The 20337-nt window shown below is 40.2% G+C and overlaps 2 protein-coding genes and 1 non-coding gene across 3 annotated transcripts; 2 read left to right on the plus strand and 1 right to left on the minus strand.

Annotated features, from left to right (window-relative positions):
- Nucleotides 1-5260: 5260 nt before the first annotated feature.
- LOC133739295 (protein NUCLEAR FUSION DEFECTIVE 4-like) lies at nt 5261-8952 on the plus strand. The gene is made up of 3 exons (XM_062167039.1): nt 5261-5665; nt 5748-6601; nt 8104-8952. The coding sequence occupies exons 1-3, from the start codon at nt 5330-5332 to the stop codon at nt 8573-8575; spliced, it is 1662 nt and encodes a 553-aa protein (XP_062023023.1). The 5' UTR covers nt 5261-5329; the 3' UTR covers nt 8576-8952.
- Nucleotides 8953-11526: 2574 nt separating this feature from the next.
- LOC133739294 (endo-1,4-beta-xylanase 5-like) lies at nt 11527-14823 on the plus strand. The gene is made up of 8 exons (XM_062167038.1): nt 11527-11767; nt 11892-11926; nt 12017-12167; nt 12554-12726; nt 12801-12902; nt 13020-13166; nt 13394-14032; nt 14340-14823. The coding sequence occupies exons 1-8, from the start codon at nt 11683-11685 to the stop codon at nt 14673-14675; spliced, it is 1668 nt and encodes a 555-aa protein (XP_062023022.1). The 5' UTR covers nt 11527-11682; the 3' UTR covers nt 14676-14823.
- On the minus strand, nt 12345-12417 carry TRNAE-CUC (transfer RNA glutamic acid (anticodon CUC)). Its single transcript has one exon. It is a non-coding gene; the product is annotated as a tRNA-Glu (tRNA).
- Nucleotides 14824-20337: the final 5514 nt, after the last annotated feature.

Below are 20337 nucleotides of genomic sequence, written 5' to 3' on the forward strand. Positions count from 1 at the left end.
ATCTTTAGCAATGCTAGCCATTTTTGAGTCAAATTTTAGCCAAAGTAGCTAAAAAGTCATTTTGGCTAGCTACTTTAAAAATACGTCTGTATCAGTGCTCTTTATTTTAGCTAATTTTGAATTTATATTATTTTTTAAATGATGATTAAATAGTTTAAATGTATTTATAAATTAAATAAAATAACTCAAAATGAATGTTTTAAATTATAGAGAGGCTCATCTCGCTCTCTATATTTAGGAGCGAGATAGCTAAACGTTATAATAGAGAACCACTTAGGAGTCTGATGCAGCTGCTAAAATAGATAAAAAGTTAAACATGCTCTCCAAAATAGCTAAGGAGCCAAAATATAGAGTCTGCTAAAGATGCTCTAAGGAGCCAAAATAGAGAGTCTGCTAAAGATGCTCCAAGTGACTCTCCATTTTAACTTTTACCTATATCGCTCTTAAATATAGAAAGCGAGATGATGCTCTCTATTATTTTGTTAATTTAAAAAATTCCGTATAGGTTATTATATTTAATTGATAAGTACATTTAAACTAGTTTTTCTTCATTCGATAAATAATATAAATTTAAAATAAGCTAAAATTGAGAGAACTGATGTAGACGTATTTAAAAAGTGGTTAGCCAAAATGACTTTTTAGCTACTTTGGCTTAAACTTGACTAAAAACTGACTAGCTAGCATTGCTAAAGATGCTCTATGTGATAGTTATGGACATACTTTCTACCGTGATTAATAGGTTACTGTCAAGTTATGGACATTGCTGCTCTATGTGATAGCTAATTATGAACTAATTTAAGTACTGTCAAGTTATAATCTATTAAACTTGCTTGCAATCACATGCTTGGCATGTGTAAGAAAATTTTTCAATTGAAAAAAAATTGTGAAAATTACTTTTAAAAAAAAAAACAAAATTATGTGCAAGTAGTGATTTTTATTTATTTATTTTAGAAGAAAAGAAAACTATTACAAAGAAAAGCCTCTAGGCAACCAAAACAGAACTGGTCCCAATAGAAGGCTGGGAGAGCAACTACAGGAAGGCTATTAAGCCAAATTTTCGGAGTGGAGGAGCCATTGCCAGCAGAGTGCACCACAGCCGCAGGAACAAAGGGGGCAGATCGAAAAATAACATGGTTTCTAGATTTCCAAATTTGCCAGCAGATTGTAAGACAGTTTTCCAAAACAACAATATCAATATTTTGAAACAAACAATTAATCCAGCTCTCCAGGCTAGGGAAGGAGCTTGGGAGGCAATTAAGAACAGACAAGTTCCAAACCTCAGAAACTTTGGGGCAGGACTGAAAAATATGATCAGAGTCTTCTATACCATTATCACATAAAGCACAAAAAGGACTAATGCTATTAGAGAAATAATCACTGCAAGTGGTCTAGTGGTTCTTGCCTAGTTGGGTGCATGTGCTCCCCAACTTAGGTTCGAATCCCGAAACTGTCAAAGTGGCCAGACACTGTGCTGCAATGCACAATTGGAGCATTTCACATGCACCGAAGGGGTTTAGGCAAGTCTTTGGGTTCCCCTTGACAAAGTAAAAAAAAAAAATAAAAAAATGCTATTAGAGAAACAAGATATATATTCTAGCTCTAGTCTTTAATCCGTCTCTAACCAAAGGCCAAGAGAAGATCTTAGGCTTACGAGGGAGATTGAGTTTCCAAATTTTATTCAGAAGCCTAGCCTTAGGGTGGCTTTCCTGGTTAGATTGGATCCAAGTAGCCGTCTTAATAGAAAAGCGGCCATTAGGAGCCGGACTCCAAACAAATTCATATGCAGAGTCTTCAAAAGGAATATTGAAGGGTTTTTCTAAATAGACCCAGCAAATTTCTATGTAGACCCAGCAAGTTTTTTACACTCAATAAAAAAATAAAATTTATAATTGTACGTAGCAACTTTTCCAACAATACCCTTAGCAAAACTCGCACCCAACAAAACGTATACCCAGCAAATCTCACACCCAAAACTCATACCCAGCAAAACCCCGATTATCTCCGCGTCAATGAGTGGGTTGCTTCAAGATCGTTCCCCAACTGAGGAATTCGTCCAGAGCATCATTATAGACGACCGTGCTCACGCGTGTGGAAGGGTCGTACAGGCATGCGATTAGTTTCGTTCTGTTAACCATTGCGCATTCATACTATCCATCGCTTTTAGAATTTGGTTTGGGTCACGTTCAGGCATCGAGATTAATTTTCAAATCTCTCTGTTCACATCTTCAGTTCCCATTTTCTCCTATAGTTCATTTGTCTTTTGAATAAAACAGAACCGCTTCTGAAGGTGAGAGATAACTGAAACCACTGAATCACATCTGCCTTTGTTTGCATATCGATTACTGTAAGATTTTATAGATGCATGGGCCCATGAAAGTTGTGACAGACACAGAACAACAATAATAATGTGCAAACTGGGAAACGTAATATCAAAAGAACCACTCATCAAGTCACCAATGAAGGAATTCCCAACATTAGTGGTATCCCTAGTTCGCAAGAGATTGCAGATTAGAAGCACATAACCCAACATTGCATAAAACCCCATTTGACGCCATATCATGAGCAACACAAAAAATCATGCTAATTAAGTGGAGAGGATTGTATGCACTGTCAGTTATTTTAATCTAAAAAAAAATAACAGCCACTCATTTAATCACACCTCTTTATATATTTTAATATAAAAAAAATTACATCCATTCATATTGCAAGTACCTATGCACTGTCAGTGCATGGAATACACTCCCCTAATTAAGGTGTAGAAATTTGGTTATGGAAGGAAGGGAGTGCCTCTCAAAATCAAAGCCTGTTGCCATATTTGAAATTCATGTCTCCCACTCCATTGTCTTCCCTTTTTCTCTCTCTCTCTTCCCAAAATCAAGCAAAAGTATCGTGATGAGGCAGGGGAAGTTAGAGTTGTACGTGATGAATTTGGGAGAGTGTGGGAGACAAGAAAAATGCTTGAAAGTGGTTTCTGTTGTTATCTTTGTCAATATCATGCGTATTAAACCCTTGAAGCAATTATAAAGGAAAGTGAAATTTGGGTTTAAGGCTTTGTTAGAATAAACAACGTAAACGCAACAACTTAAACACAGTGAACTGCTGGGTACAACTGAACTGTTGGGTACAACTGAACTGTTGGGTACAAATAGAAAAAAGAGTTTTAAACTTTATGGTTTATTTTGTTATTATTTTTATTTACCATGACTATTATTGTCATTTCGTATGAGGATATAAATGTCTTTTCATGTAAAATTGATTTGTTGGGTCTACATAGAAATTTACTGGGTACATTTAGAAAGACCCATATTGAAAAGGGATATGTCTCTAACAACAAGGGGATCAAGGAACATTTTGACGCGTTGCCCGAGTCCCAGATAGTGAGTATGACCATATGAGTAGTTATTTGCAGATAATAGGCATGAGTAGTTATCTACAGATTATGGGTAGTTATCTGCAGATAAAGTTTTTTTTTCCTTTTCAATATTTTTTGTTTTGTTTTTATTTTATTTTGTTAATTACATTTATATCACTCATTTATTAAAAAGACTGATTTTGTTTAAAATCTAATATAAATAAATAGAATGATACGAGACTATATAATAATTTTAGCAATTTTTACACCAAATTCAGCATAGTAACTAGGTCTCTTTTAAGACAAGGAACGAAAAACACATAAAAAGAAAAGCGGAGCAGTGCTTGAACGCGCCCCACGCGCGAGAGAGAAGAGAAAAGTTTGGTTCGTGAGATCTCTCCCGGCCGAACGCCGCCGGCACCCCCGCCGCTGCGTTTCGGTCCGGGAGAGGATGTTGGTCTGGGATTGCAGTGGGGTTCTTGGGTTGAAGCGTGGTCCACGGCTGGAGAAAGAAGGGCCGATCTCAGTGTGGGGAGATCGATGTCGATCTGTCCTTCCGGGATCGTGGGTGAGGGCAAACGCGGTGCAGCTCTGGGATGCGACTTGCCGGAAGCGAAGCCGAGCGTCACAGCGGCAACTGGGATCTGTGTGGCGGCTGAGATCTCGATCTCAAGGCAGAGATGAGCCTGGCGTTGGCTTCTCTCGTTCTTGGATCTAGTTTCGGTCGTTGCTCGGGTTATTGGGTGGCCGACGATGGGTCGTGGTGGTGAGGCGGCGCGGCGGTATTTTGCTCCAAGGAGGCGGCCTGGTTCCGGCGGACGGCGTCGGCTGCAGGCTTGGTGGACTGCAACGTTGGGTCCTCGGGGGAGATGGTGGGTGGGCCGAGTTTTTGCTTTTGGGCCTTGCTGGTGGTCTTTCATTTCTAGTTGCTTTATTTCCTGTTGGTTGTTTATGGTTGTTGCTTTGTTGAAAATAAGTCTCTACAGTAGTTGTGTAGGGATAGTCGGGCTTGGTGTCTGTTTTTGCACTCTATGTGCCTTGTCTGCTCTGGGTAGGCGGCGAGTTCCTTGCATTAGCAAATGGTCGCAACCTCCCAGTGACAGCAAAATGTCTGCTCTAGGCAGGCGGCGAGTTCCTTGCGTGGTCAAATGGTCGTTGCCGCCTAGTGGTAGGATGAAACTTAGTGTCACTGGATGTTTTGTCCAGTGGCAACATGATGCATGGGAAAGCTGGTCATATGGATATTATGCTTAGCTGTAATCGAGTTGCAGATCTAGTTATCTTTCCGTCGTGTCACCGCTGTGTGACCTATGTCAAAGCAAATAGAGTCGCCATCCGAGCGCTCTTTGCTAGTTGGTGCTTAGTTGAATACAGTTATTCAGTAGAGACTCATGATAGTATTTCAGGATATTCTCTAGATGCGCATTGTAATCAGGGGTTTTGGTTCTTTGTCCCCCCTTTGTATTCGACGGTTTCTTTAATGAAGGCTTGAGGGCAGCCGCACCACCCTTTATTCCAAAAAAAAAAAAAAAAACTAGGTCTCTTTTGTCACTGAAGAAAAAGTACTCATGCATTGTACACAAAAAAATTATACTTTATACGATGCAATACCATATAGCTACTCGGTGCTCAGTCGCCGAGGCAAACACTGTTTCAGTTGCCGAGGCAAACAGGACTGTACCACGAGTCCACGGCTTATGAAATCCGTACACCCCTCTCAGACACGAACCACGGTAAATAGCTATGGAGATGACAACAGAGAAACCCTCTAAACCGACGTGTCCACTTGATATCAACGGCGGCCAACACCTAAAACCTTGAACCACTTTTTTTTCTTTTTCTTTTTTTAATTTTTCTTTTTCTTTTTTTAATTCCCAAAATATCTCTTTAAATACCCAATTGTCCATTACCAGTAGCATCCCAGTAGCTCACAGAGTATCTAAGGCTGACACCAGAAATCTTTACCGCCTTGGCCTAATGGGTTTTGGTTTGGAGCGACCTTCTGTTTCATCAACCATCAAATGGCTTGGTTTCGTCACCGCCATTTGGGTCCAGGCCATTTCAGGCAACAACTACACTTTCTCCAACTACTCCGATGCTCTCAAAACCCTCATGAACCTCACCCAGCTCGAGCTCAACAACCTCTCCGTCGCCAAAGACGTCGGTAAAGCTTTCGGCCTCCTCGCCGGCCTCGCTTCCGACCGCTTCCCCACCTGGGTCCTCCTCCTCATCGGCTCCGTCGAGGGCTTGGTCGGTTACGGCGCCCAGTGGCTCGTCGTCAGCCAAAAAATTCAACCCCTTTCGTACTGGCAGGTAATTAACCACACCATCAAAATTTGTAATTTAAATTCATTAGGATGACAATGGTGTTGATAAAATAGTGCAATTTCGACAGATGTGCATATTTTTGTGCATGGGAGGCAACAGCACGACGTGGATGAACACGGCCGTATTAGTGACGTGTATTCGGAACTTTCGGAGCAACCGAGGACCCGTCTCCGGCATTCTCAAAGGCTACGTAGGTCTGAGCACCGCCATATTCACCGACCTCTGCACCGCTCTGTTTAACAACAACTCGGCCAGCTTCCTGTTCATGCTCGCCGTCGCTCCCTTCGCCGTCTGCCTCACCGCCATGGTCTTCCTCCGCGAAATCCCTCCGTCGTCCTCCGCCGCCGAGGACAAGCAGGAGTCTCGATACTTCTGGTTCTTCAACGGCCTCGCCTTCTTCGTCGCTCTCTACCTCTTGGCTTACGACTTCATTCCGGACCCCTCCACGTTCTTCTCTTACGTCTTCTCCGCCACTCTCTTACTCCTCCTCGCTTCGCCGCTGGTGGTTCCGGCCTACTCATATTTCAACGCGCGGGCCTCGAACCGGGTCGGGTCGTCGGATCCGGAAAAGCCGGTTCCGGTTTTGGTTCTGGACGAGCCGCTGCTGGCGGCGGAAAAGCCGGAGGTGGTTCCGTCGTCGTCATCGTCGTCGGAGGATGACGTGGCGGTGGTGGAGAGGAGGAGGAGGCCGGTGATCGGAGAGGAGCACACAATTTTCGAGGCGATGAGGACTTTGGATTTCTGGATACTTTTTGTGTCGTTTCTGTGTGGGGTGGGGACTGGATTGGCGGTTATGAACAATTTGGGCCAGATTGGGCTGGCGCTTGGATACGCCGACGTTTCGATCTTCGTTTCGCTCACCAGTATTTGGGGGTTTTTCGGGCGAATCGTTTCGGGTATGGTTTCCGAGTACTTCATCAGGTCAGTTACCCATTCCTCTTGCTTTCACCTCAATAAATTATAATTTAATGTCTATTCAAAATTAAAAAGAAATTTATTATATATCATTGTCAATGTTACAAGTCAAACAAAAAATTTAAGATATTTAACGAGTTTTTCTTCTTTAAATTGTCGGTAAGTTGTGACTTGTTGTTTATTTATAAAATCAACGGCGTAAAGACTACGGTCTACGGATATGCCGATGTGGAGAGGATGGGAGGAAATGAAGATCTATGGTTATTTAGACTATAGACAAATGGGTATTATAATATTACACAAGAAAAGGATGAACCGTCAATTTTAAGTACAATGAAACACACTAACTCATTAAACTAATGATTTTTCTTTGAAATATTGAAATGGCAATAGAATAATTTCCATCCAAATTAGAAAATTCCTCTTCTATGATGTGTTTGTACTATGCGTGTCTTGCGTGCCATGTTACTTGATGTAAAGTGATTTCTAAAGTTAGATATTTATTCTCTGAACTAAGAATTTACTATTGCAAATAGGCAACAAAAAAAAAAGAAAAAAGAATTTACTATTGTATTGAGTGGCCTGCATCATCACCTCATGAAATAGTTGTTTCATTTCTATTCTTCTGGGATGCTTTTGGAAGATGGTGACTTCACCACTAAGATATATATTGGCCTTTTGTAATTTGCGTTACTTCCTTGTTCTTTCTCAACGGCTGACATTTTCCAAATATTAATAACTAGTTTCCATAAAATGTTTGTCTACTTTGTATTAAAAAAGAAAAAAAGAAAAAGTTTGTCTACTTGTTCATCCCCCTTCTCTATCATTCTTTTGTTATTATACTTTCTTGTGAGCAGTTTTCTATTCGGTTCACATTGGCGTAAGCTAGTAGTTTACAAAAATTAATGCTTGACCTCATTTTCTTCGTCTTTAAGTTATTGCTCACTGTATGATCGATGGTGCAAGTTGCTAAAAAAGCATCAAGCTTGTTTAAAAAGCATCAAGCGTTTGTTTTTTCACTCCACCATTTTAATCAGACCTATTAAATTGCTCTACTAGCTAGTTCCATGGACCATTTCATTTAACTTGATTACAACTTCAGATAATTTAGGTATGATTGATTTAGTAGTAGCCTTTCTCAACCAACGTTCAACTCATTCTGGTCAATTACTGAGGTTTTCTTCTGTTCTAGCTACTTGGTGTTGATCTTTCACCACTTCACATCAGGACCAATCCTAGCCTTGTTTATTATGACTTTGGTCCTAAGCTTCTATTTCTCCTGTCACTTAATTGCTTACCTAACGGGGGAGGGGGGGGTTTGGTTCCTTAGGTCTTTGTACAAGCCAATAGATGGAGTGCAGGTGGTTATTAAATCTTCACTAATTCTACCCCATGGACCAGTTGGTTTTGACATGTTTGGAACTTTGGATAATTTCTCTATGTGCATAATGATCTAGCAGTACAATTTGTCAACTAACATTTAACTCGATGTGTTTCAATAATGACAGGAAAGCGGCAATACCAAGGCCACTATGGAATGCAGCTTCTCAGATTCTGATGGCTGTTGGATACATACTCCTCGCCATTGCCATGCCTGGCTCCCTCTACATTGGTTCAATGGTGGTCGGAATCTGCTATGGAGTTCGTCTTGCTATCACAGTCCCAGCAGCATCTGAACTATTTGGTCTCAAATACTATGGGCTTATCTACAACGTTCTGATCCTCAATCTCCCACTTGGGTCCTTACTCTTCTCAGGCCTCCTTGCCGGGTTTTTATACGATATGGAGGCTACCCCAACGGCCGGAGGTGGCAACACCTGCATTGGGGCCCATTGTTACAGGCTTGTGTTTGTTGTCATGGCCATTGCCTGTGTTGTTGGGTTTGGTTTGGACATTTTGTTGTCCATCAGAACTAGGCGGCTTTACACGAAGATTCAAGCTGGCAAGAAAACAAAGAGAGTTTCTAATGGCACATCTTAACAAGTAAAATGGGATTTGGGAGGCCAAGATTATAATTCTGAGGAGGATTGATGGGTTATTTTTCCTAATGATGTCCTCCATCTAGAATTAGCTGCCGGCTAAATTATTATCTGCTCATATCATTCCATGAGATCAGGCCAAGGAGAATTAGTAATCTAGATCATTGCGAAATTTTATGTGGTTAAGTTGTATGATAGGCCTTCGCACCACCATATTTGTTTGAATAAGTGCGTGTAATTTCTTGCCTACCTAATAGGCTATGTATTCATGAGGGTAAAATCCTCAAATGGTACCCGAATTATCACCAAATGCACTTTTTAGTACCTATAAATTTTTAGAGAGTCTAGTGGTACCTACACTATTCCTCCGTTAGCCCCTATGGTACCTCCGTCCATTATTCCGTTAAAAATGCCTACGTGGCGGCCATGTGAGACTCATGTGAGTAAAATAACAAGGGTAAAATAGTATTTTCATTCATATATAGAATTATAGTATTATAATATATTGAAGGTCTATAATTAAAAAGTAATTTGACACATAAAAAATAAAAATAATACCCAATCCGTTCTTCCCTATTCTCGGGTTACTTGAGGTAATTAATTTAAGTATTTTGTTTGTGTTTAGTTATTTTTTATAAAAATTAATATATATTCATTTGGTCAACTAATGAGATAATTTTTTCTCAAACAATTAATAGGATTAACCAATGGAAGTAGTAAGTAAATGGTAAATGTAGATATTCACTAATTAAATTCAATTCTAGCTCTTTTTTTTTTTTTAAACCAAGTTTAATTTAGTTTTATAAAAAAATTGTAAAAAAAAAAGGGTTTTTACAATTTTATCCCTACTTTAACGGAATAATTGACGGAAGTACTAAAAGGGTTAACGGAGAGATACTACAGGTACTACTAGACTCTCTGAAAATTTGTAGGTACCAAAAAGTGCATTTCGTAATTGTTTGGGTACCATTTGAGGATTTTACCCTATTCATAAATAGTTCATCTAATATTATAAATTCTTTGGCTTCTGAAATGATCCCCACACATGGATGAATGGTAAGCCTTGAGACTATCTTTCACTTCCCACCGATGCATTTACGAAAAGTTCTTACCCATGGATTCTCTTCAAAACTCCGGCAATCTCTCAAGAACTTTAGTAATCAATGTCATCCGGTTATATGTCGATATTTAATTTGGATCTAACACTGAAATGCATGTTCCTTTGTTTTTGGGAGTAAGAATGCTTCTTTCCAAACCTGTCCATGCACATTGAAGGTGTAATCATTTAAACCCAAGCCCATTTTAAAGTTTGGATTGGATTGATAAACGATGTTGGTGGTACAATTTTTCTCTCTTTTTTCTCAACGAAAGAAGTCTTCTGGTTCAAATCGCCCCCCCTCTCCCTTCATAAAAAAAAAAAAAAAAAATTAAAAAAAAAAAAAAAAAAAAAAAAAACAGGAAGAAGAAGATCAAAGCAAACAACCAAAAAGTCTCAAGACAGGAGTGCAAAGAAACAAATTTAAGAAATGAGGAGGAAGCAGGGTGAGGCAGTCCAAATTGAAGTGGAATGAAAGATTTGAAAGTTTTCTGTAACTTCAAGCAAGTTCAAGCTTGTGGATCTCGATCTTCACTTTTACTTTTTGTAGCTTCTTATTTTTCTTTCGGGGCTTTAATAGATTGACATAATAATAGGGGAACAAAGCCTACAGTTTCACTTTAGCCTGATATCTGTAATATATATCAGGGTGCATGGTGAAATTCTTTAATCTGTAGTAAGTGTCTATCTGCCATTGTTTAACATCATCAATCAACACAGCATGTGGTTTAAACATCCATGCTTCTCTCCTGAGTGGTGCACGCGTGAAGCTTCAAAGCCAATCCGCCATGAAAGCTTTTCAAGCAAACATGCGTTACTTAGTTGGATTTAAAGCATTGCGTCATTCAATGAGACACTCAAGACTTGCCGCTAAAGCATTGTGCAGGCCTTAAATGGAACTATCATCATTCACCACTAGCCCTTACCATACTGTCCTAGCTAGTTTTGAACTTTGAGGTTGTTAAGGGTATAATCACACATTGCGAACTCATAGCTAGTTTGCATAACAACTAGTGATAGAGCCACAAATTTGTCACCATGAGGGTGTGATTAAGAAGCTTATGAAATTGAGCAACATGCACCTCATCACTCAATTGCGAACAACTAGTTATAGGGGCACGAATTTGTCACTAAAGGGATATTATAAAGAGCTTAAGTAATAAATTATCATCCACCCTCATCAATTGTTCCTAAACTTAGGTTGGGAATTCATACTTGCCTAACAACTAAGGGCCGGAACAATGCCACAAATTTGTCTCTACGGGGGTGCCAATCGTGCCATAAAGAAGCTTCTGATATTGAAATCACTAGTCTCATCGTTCTCGTAGCTTATGTATGCATGCCTATTTGAGGCTTCACCAAACGCTTCCCCTAACCCTTAATGGATACCAAAAACTGAGATATTTGGGAGCCAATAATATCGTGTTTGATAAATAATTAGCTGACGTATTCTGATATGTAAAGCCAACAATGTATTTCGTCTGAGACTGATAGAGTTGGAACTTGAAACTGATCAAGTATTGGACAGACTAAATAACATGAAGCAACCGAGGTAAAGATAGGTGAAGCCAAAACAGAAAAAGAATACGATGTCTTGGATTGAACTCGTAGTGTACTTTTATTATCAAAACAAAATATGATTAGTTTGGGAATATCATCAACGCTAAAAACATGGAGATGGAGCTAAAAATGTACTGAGCTAGTCAAATAAACAAGACAAGGATGCATTCACATGAAGCTAAACACCAACAAGACATACATGTGAGTAACCCACGGGCTAGTACTCAGTCCTTTGCCTACTGTGGCCTTGTGACCGCTCACCTCATCTTTAAGTACATTCCTCACTCTCTTATAGCCCAATACTTCCATTATTTTGGGAGAGCCTGCTTGAATAAGGAATGGCCTATGCCAATGGGGATAGATATATATAGTAACACTTCTTATTTACAAACCTACTTCATTAATACTACATAATTATAACCCAGCTAGCTACCTCCAATACTAACAAGAGAATGGGAAACACTACTCTCACCTTCGTCAGGCTGCAGCTTCTTATGTTCATTCTCCTCATGGGTTCACCCTTTGTTTTTTCCTTTGGTTTTTCATCTTCCCCTTCCTTTCCTCTCTGCCCCATTTTTTTGTTTTTGTTTTTCTCTTCCACAACGTACATGGCCAATTGCCTCGTCTGTTTTTACTGATTTGATTTTGATGGGTGTTGCAGATGGTCCACTATATGACTCTACTGCTTACACTGAGGTGAAACAGAACTCATTTTTCCCAGATCAATTTCGTTTGAGTTGCACTTGCACAGTGACTAATTTTACACTCGTTGATTGTTTTTGACAGTGTAAAAGGCAGCCAGAGAAGCCTCTCTATGGTGGAGGGATCATTGTTGATGAGCCTTCAGCTGTTGTAGACACAGACAATGGGGACGTTTATTCACCGGCATTCCTACTCCAAAATCTCACCGGCAACGGCACCATTTACAGCTTCTCCAGTTGGGTATCTCATCTTTCTTTTTTTCAAATGTTAGGTAGTCAATTTATGTTGGCATTGCAAATAAGGTCAGCATTTATTTGGGACTTGACTTTACTAAAAAAGAGCGTTGTTAGATACAGTCGGGAGGGTAGTGAATTTATATTGCACAATTTGGGGTTAAATCGAATAAAAAAAATTCCGTTGCCGGGACTTGAACCCGGGTCTTTCGGGTGAGAGCCGAATATCCTGACCAACTAGACTACAACGGATTACTGGTATATCCTGCTGATTTTAAGTATTTAATCAGTCCATCTGCCTTTACACAAATCCACATGTCACTAGTAGATTATTCATGGAGAAAGTAAAATATACTTGCGTTACTTACGTTATGAAGCTGATTAACAGGTTGGGTGAAGATAGGGGGTGCAGGTTCAGCACTGATACAGGCAAGTCTAAAGGCAGAAGATGAATCATACAATTGTATAGGAACTGTTTTGGCCAAGCGGGGATGCTGGTCATTCCTCAAGGGTGGCTTTGTCCTAAATTCACCACCTAATCTCTCTATACTATTCTTCCAGGTAAACTTCTTTTTTTCCCCAACACACATTACGTATATTTCAAGTAGAAAGTGATTGTAGCTGTGATTACATAGAATACGGATGGCAGAGATGTCGGCCTAGCAATTGCAAGTGCTTCTTTGCAGCCATTTAGTGTTCAGCAATGGAATACATATCACCAATATATGATCAACACTGTAAGTACTACAACATTTGAACATTTCCAACCCAGAAGACCAGAATCATTTTTAATTTGAGTAAATGATTTTCTGGTTCCAAAAATTGAGACAGCAATTGTCTTATATATCTTTCAGAAAAGGAAGCGTGCCGTGACGGTCCATGTCTCAAATGGACAAGGAAAGGGGCTGCAAGGAGCTGCAATTACCGTAGAGCAAGTCTCCAAAGATTTTCCATTTGGATCTGCAATTTCAAAGACCATTCTAGGCAATTTACCCTACCAGGTATTTAAGTCCATAGGTTTTCATTTATCTAGTTATTTTGTCAAACTCTTATTCTTGACTATTTATTAAGTGTACTCTTATCAAAATTGTGGTCGAGACATGATGTGGTAACATAGCATTCCCTATAACTAACACTAGAACATTACAGGCATATTTTAGTTGATATGCTTCCTTTACCCTTCCTTTATACTTAGTTACAATACTTTATGATTGATCTTCACATTCAGAATTGGTTTGTTGAGAGATTCAATGCTGCGGTGTTCGAGAATGAACTCAAGTGGTATGCAACAGAACCTAATCAAGGCAATGTCACTTACACTATAGCAGATCAAATGTTGCAATTTGTTCGAGCTCACCAAATCACTGCTAGAGGGCACAATATATTCTGGGAAGATCCCAAATACACACCACCTTGGGTTCGATACCTCACAGCTGATCAGCTAAAATCAGCTGTCAACTCTCGGATACAAAGCCTAATGAGCAAATACAAAGAAGAGTTCATTCATTGGGATGTCAGCAATGAAATGCTTCACTTTGATTTCTATGAGAAACAACTTGGCCCCAATGCCACCTTGGATTTCTTTCAGACGGCACACAAATCTGATCCTTTGGCAACCCTTTTTATGAATGACTTTAATGTGGTGGAGACTTGCACTGATGTGAATTCCACAGTTGATACCTATGTTTCAAGGCTGAGAGAACTTCAACAAGGTGGAGTATCAATGGATGGGATTGGACTAGAGGGTCATTTTATAATACCAAACCCCCCTCTAATGAGAGCTATTATAGACAAGTTGGCTACCCTAGGCCTTCCTATTTGGCTCACAGAGGTTGATATCAGCAATACTCTAGACAAAGAAACACAGGTAAACAAGCATTACGTATTGGTCTCTAGGCCTAGAAAGTCTTTGAGGATACCGTGTGATCTTGATTAAAAAAAAAAAAAAAACATTACATATTGGAAATTTTTTCTTGACTATTTCACATGTCATATTGTCAGGCTTTCAATCTAGACCGTTGATTAATGAATTTTTGTTCAAATATATGGTCCGAATTAATTGACAGTTTCACAACATAACATGCCAAATTGTTTGACAAAAAAGTGTTACCATATTGAATGTTTTAATAAGAATTCCATCTGCTGCTGAAGATTAATAGGTTCTTTGTGTACAGGCCATTTATCTAGAGCAAGTATTAAGAGAAGGTTTCTCACATCCATCTGTAAATGGGATGATGCTCTGGACTGCTCTACATCCTAACGGGTGCTACGAGATGTGCCTGACGGATAATAACCTTAAAAATCTACCAGCTGGTGATGTGGTGGACAAGCTCTTGAAAGAATGGCAAACCGGGAAGATAGAGGCTCAGATCGATGAGCATGGATCACATAGCTTTTTCGGGTTCTTGGGTGAGTACAGGGTTAGTGTGAAGTATGGAAATAGGACCGCAAACTCAACATTCTCACTGTGTGAAGGGGAAGAAACTAGACATGTTAGCATTCAACTGTAAAAGAAATTCTACACAGAGAATCAATTACTTTGAGCATAGGAGCAGAAACTTATAATCTAATGTGAAATTATTTATCAGAGTATCGTTGATAAACTTCATAGTTACTGCATTTTCTATGATGCAGACACATCGTTATCTCCCTATGCAGCTTGTAGCTTACATTTACCGCACACATCAACTTCAATAGTTTTCTAAGAGACTAAGATACCATGATTCGAGAATACTCACTAGTAGTGAGTAAAAAAGCGCGCCTTCAGGCGCGCCTGAGGCGCAGAAAGCGATTTTCCGGCCAGAAAGTGAGTGTGTTTCAGGGGTTAGGCGACGACGCTGGTGAGGCGTCCTCCAAGGCGCGAAAGGCGTGAAAGGCGTCCTCCAAGGCAGGAAAGGCGTACGCGCAGAAAAAAAAGAGCAGTGACGTCGTTTTGAAACAGATTGGGTTTAAAGGCTTTCTAGCCTTCTAGGTCGCGACTGGGGTGTTGGAGATCCGGTTTCTGCCCTCTGCCCCTCTCTGTTCCAAAACATCTGCCCCTCTTTGTTCCAAAAGGTAAATTCAATCCCTAACCCAGAGTTCGATTTCATTGGAATTGATTGGAGTTCGATTTCAATTGCGCAACAGTCAACTTGAGCTTGATTGGAGGTCGATTTGCAGCAGGCCATTTGAACTTCTGAAGGTATGATTCCCGATTTCCCGTCTATATTTACTTGGGTTTGAGTTGTTCCTGTCTAGACAATCATATATGTCCAGCAACCCCATTAATTTGGTTGCAATAGTTTGTGGGTTACTGTCAATTTTGCAGATTTTGATCTTTTAGATATTCTTGTTTGTGGGTTACTGTCAATTTTGCAGATTTTGTGGGTGATCTGATATTGTCAATCTGTCCAACCGTGAATGCTTGGGGAGTGGCTTCTCCAGCAGCCTTTTTGTCCAACCGTGAATGCTTTGAAGTAGCAGCTGGAAGATATTGAGTGTTAACGTACTGTTAATACCAATTATATAATACCAGTTTAGAGTGTTAACTGTTAATTGATATGCTGCTGGGTTAGTGATGTTGTGATTTATGGCAGATTGCATGATTTAATTGATATGCTGCTCGGTTAGTGATTTTGTGATTTATGGCAGATTGCATGATTTAATTGATATGCTGCTCGGTTAGTGATGTTGTGATTTATGGCAGATTGCATGATTTAATTGCATGATTTAATTGATATGAAGATACTAATCCATATGAAGATACTAATCCTCTCTTTTGAGTACCAAGATGATGATAGTGATGGTGGTGATAGTTTGGATGGTGATCTTCTAGTTGATGAGGATGATGATTTCCAAGCATGAAGTAGATTTCAACATTTGTTCTTATCTTTGGTGTTAGAACTTTCTTGATCTTTGGTGTTTGAACTTTAAATCAAATTAAGATGTTGGTAATTTTGTTGAATCATATGCTTCTAGTACTTCATTTATTGTGAGTGAATGACAATTATAATGTTCTTTTGGTTGAATCATAATGTGGTATGTATAAGAGTAGAAATGACATGAAAATAGGTGATTTATACGTAAGGCTTACGCCTTATGCGCCTTATGCCTCAAGGCTGCAAGGCTCTCCCGAAAACGCCTCGGGTACGCCTTCAGCGTTTTAAAACATTGCTCACTACTGCATCCTACAAACAATTGTTAGGAAATAACTGAAGCATTGAAGGGGTTTTTTTTTTATTGTTTGGGAAAGACCCCTCGAGGCAACATTAAAGTTTCATTAGATTAATGGAAAAACAGAGTGACCATTCTGAAGTATCAAAGCAATAAATGCTTCCACACTCTGTAGCCTTGAAGCCACTAGCATATGTTTCATTGGAACCTGTTGGAGAAGAAAGATCTCACATTGGAAAAGTGACAAATAAAATATAACTTATAAGTGGGTGGCTCTTACCCAATTGTACCGAGGCCTTTTGTGATTAAAACCCAACACCTAACAGGTGGTTAAGTTGGGACAGTATACGTACAATGGTGGACCACGAGCCATGCTTGTCGCTGTTTAACATGGTATCAAAGCAAAGATCCGAGAGGACTTTGTCTCTTTGTTTTTCCCTTCATTCTTCTTTCCTCACACTCTAGGGTGAGATTGTTCCTTCCTCGAATTCGAGGGTTAGGATTGTTTTCTGGTTTTTAGAAGGTTTACTGTTGTTTCTTGACTAGTCGATTAATCCCTCTCGACTTGTCAACTTACCTTCTATCTCAATTCCGCTGCACGATTGTTTCTGTTGGTATTCCAATGGCTGGCCCTGAAACTCCACTTCTCGAAGGAGGGAATACCAGCAATTCCAGTATTCAGAAAGTTGAAGTTTCTGTTCAAAATCCGGATTCTTCCTCAGGTTCATTCGGAGGAGCAAAATTGAATGGACCTGGGAATTACAGAACATGGAAGAAGATGATTTCAGCCCACCTTCGTGGAATCCACAAGATGGGTCATGTCACTGGTACCATTAAGGCACCGACGAATGATCAGAGTGAAGAATATGTCAAGTAGGAAGATGCTGATGGACTTGTACTGTCAATTCTATACAAGGCCATGACTGATGAGGTGGTCCAATTGATCATTGGGTATGATACGGCTGCAGAAGTTTGGAAGACGCTTAATGATCTCTATCTAAATGAATCTGACTTCTCTCAGATCTATGAGTTGTTGTGCAAGGCAACGAGGATGAAGCAGGATGGACAAGCGGTTTCAGTGTTCTACACTCAGCTGAAGAACGTTTGGGCTGAGATTGATCAGCGGCGACCAAACAAATTGAAGGATGCTGAGGATATAGCGTGGTATGTCAAGGAGAAGGAGTTGGAGCGTGTGCACCAGTTTCTCAGTGGATTAGATGCTAGACATGACAGTGCCAAGGGAGAGCTGCTACGTCGGCAAGAGTCTCCTTCCCTTATTGAGGCGTTTAACTACATCCGTAAGGATGAGTCTCAACAGGATAGCGCAAGGGGAGTTATTTCTGAAATCTCTAGCCTGACAGTCCAAGCTAAGCCTTCACGGGCTCAAGGTCCACCTCCTGGCTTCACTGCACCACATTCAGGACTTCGTCCCATGACTCAGGCTCCTTCATCAGTAGCCAATTCTGGGTTGGTATGTCAGCATTGCAATCTACCTGGACATGTCAAGGAAACTTGCTATAAGCTGGTTGGGTATCCAGCTGGATATTTCAGCAAGCCTAAGCCAACAGGACCTCGAGGGAAAGGAAAGGCAGCTGTCCATCTAGTTCAGAATTCGGAGTACCTTGGTATTGCAGGGCAAGATCATACCACAGACAGAGTTGACAATCCTTCAGTATCAATGGTTGGTAGAGGTACTGGTAAGATTGGTATTGCTTTAAAAGTTTCAAACTTTGTAGGTTCAGATACTTGGATTATTGATTCTGGTGCTTCTGATCATATGACCTATGATAGGAAATACTTTATTAGTTTATCCACTCCTAGTGTGTCACATGTTATAAATGCCAATGGTGAGTCCTTCCCTGTCCTAGGCGTTGGGTCCATAAGAGTCACACCCACCTTAGTTTTACATGATGTCTTATATGTGCCTGACTTGTCTCATCATCTAATCTCGGTTCCCCAGCTCAATACTCAATCCATGTGCTCTGTAACATTCTTTCCTATGTATGTTCTTTTTCAGGATCTTCTGACCAGGGAGGTAATCGGCAGGGGGTATCTGAGGGGAAGACTGTTTCATCAGGACCAAGCATATGCTGGGGAGAAGCCAAGGAAAACTGCATCAGTCGCTTTGACTTTGAATTCTAGAGAATTAAATGAAGTTTGGTTATGGCATAGACGCTTAGGGCATCCTTCTTTCAGTGTAATGCGTAAAACTATGCCCTCTTTATTTGTTGGCATTAATGAGTCTTCCTTACATTGTGAAACTTGTGTTTTGGCAAAAAGTCATCGAGTCAGTTACCCATTGAGTCTTTCTAATAAAAGTTCCATTCCTTTTGAAATTATTCACTCTGATGTGTGGGGACCTTCCAAAGAACCCACTCTTTCTGGAATGCGTTATTTTGTTCTATTTATTGACGATTGTACTCGATTGTCATGGGTTGCATTGCTTAAGTCTAAGGATGTTGTATTCCCTGCATTTCAAGCATTTCAAAAAATGATTCAAACACAATTTAATGGCCTTATCAAGGTTTTTCGTTCTGATAATGGGGGGGGAGTTTGTCAATAGTGTTTTCCAGGAGCACTTCCAAGAACAAGGCATAATTCATCAAACTACTTGTCCCCATACACCAGAGCAAAATGGTGTGTCAGAGCATAAAAACCCTCATCTCTTAGACATAGCCCGAGCATTATTATTTGGTGCCCATATGCCCAAGTATCTATGGGGTGAAGCGATCCAAACTGCATCCCACCTCATTAATCGTCTTCCTTCTAGTGTCCTTCAGGGGAGTATTCCCTTCGAAGTCTTGTCAACCCATGTCTCTATTCCTTCATTCCATAACCTACCTGCCAGAGTCTTTGGATGTGTTGCCTTTGTCCACATACCAAAAAATCAGAGGTCAAAGTTGGATGCCCGGGCTCTGAAGTGTGTCTTTGTAGGCTATGGTTCTCATCAGAAAAGATATAAGTGTTATCACCCACCTACACGGAAGTTCTACATCACCATGGACGTGTCTTTCTATGAAGACATGTGCTATTTCTCCCCCACCAACAACTCTCTTCAGGGGGAGAATGAATTTTTTGAAGAGATGTATGTTGGTGGAGCATTGAAGAAGAATCAAGATGCAGAAGAAGAAAGCATTGCTGACATTCCAAAGTTGACAGGGGGAGTTGACATGTCAATCCCTAGACTTGAAGTCGTTAATGACCAGTTGACAGGGGGAGTTGACCTATCAGTCAAAGAAATCTTACAGTCGACCTATCAAAAAAAGGGGGAGTTGACATGTCAATCCCCAGACAAGAAGACATCGACGTCAACCAATCGACTTCTGAAGTTGAAGAAGATTCTATACAGGCTTCCCCCTTACCTGATACTCCACCCCCTAATGCTGAAATCTCTGGTCAAGAAGCTCCAACTCAGGTATGTCCAGTATCTCCATCTGGTAATCCAGTAGAGTCTGTCTCTTCTACATATGTGTTACCAAGTAGAACCACCCGCGGTCAACCAACAAAAAGGTATGAACCTTCCATAACTGCTAAAGCCAAATATCCAGTAGCTAACTTTGTGTCACACCATAGGTTATCCAAACCTTATGCATCATTTGTGAATCAAATATCCACTGTATCTGTACCTAACAAAGTGCAGGAGGCTATGGGAGACCCAAAGTGGGCCAAGGCAATGGAGGAAGAAATGGAGGCATTAGAGAAGAATCACACCTGGGAACTTGTACCACTACCTCGTGGAAAAAAGCTAGTTGGATGTAGGTGGGTCTTCACTGTGAAACATAATGCAGATGGCACAATAAGCAGACATAAGGCAAGGTTGGTGGCTAAAGGATTTACTCAGACGTACGGGATTGACTATGATGAGACTTTTGCTCCAGTAGCCAAGATGAATACTGTTCGAGTGTTATTGTCACTGGCAGCAAACTTGAATTGGCCACTCCATCAGTTTGATGTTAAGAATGCTTTCCTTCATGGAGAGCTAACTGAAGAAGTTTACATGAACTTACCTCCTGGTTATAT

This window comes from Rosa rugosa, chromosome 3 (genome assembly GCF_958449725.1).
Source record: "Rosa rugosa chromosome 3, drRosRugo1.1, whole genome shotgun sequence".
NCBI lineage: Eukaryota > Viridiplantae > Streptophyta > Magnoliopsida > Rosales > Rosaceae > Rosa > Rosa rugosa.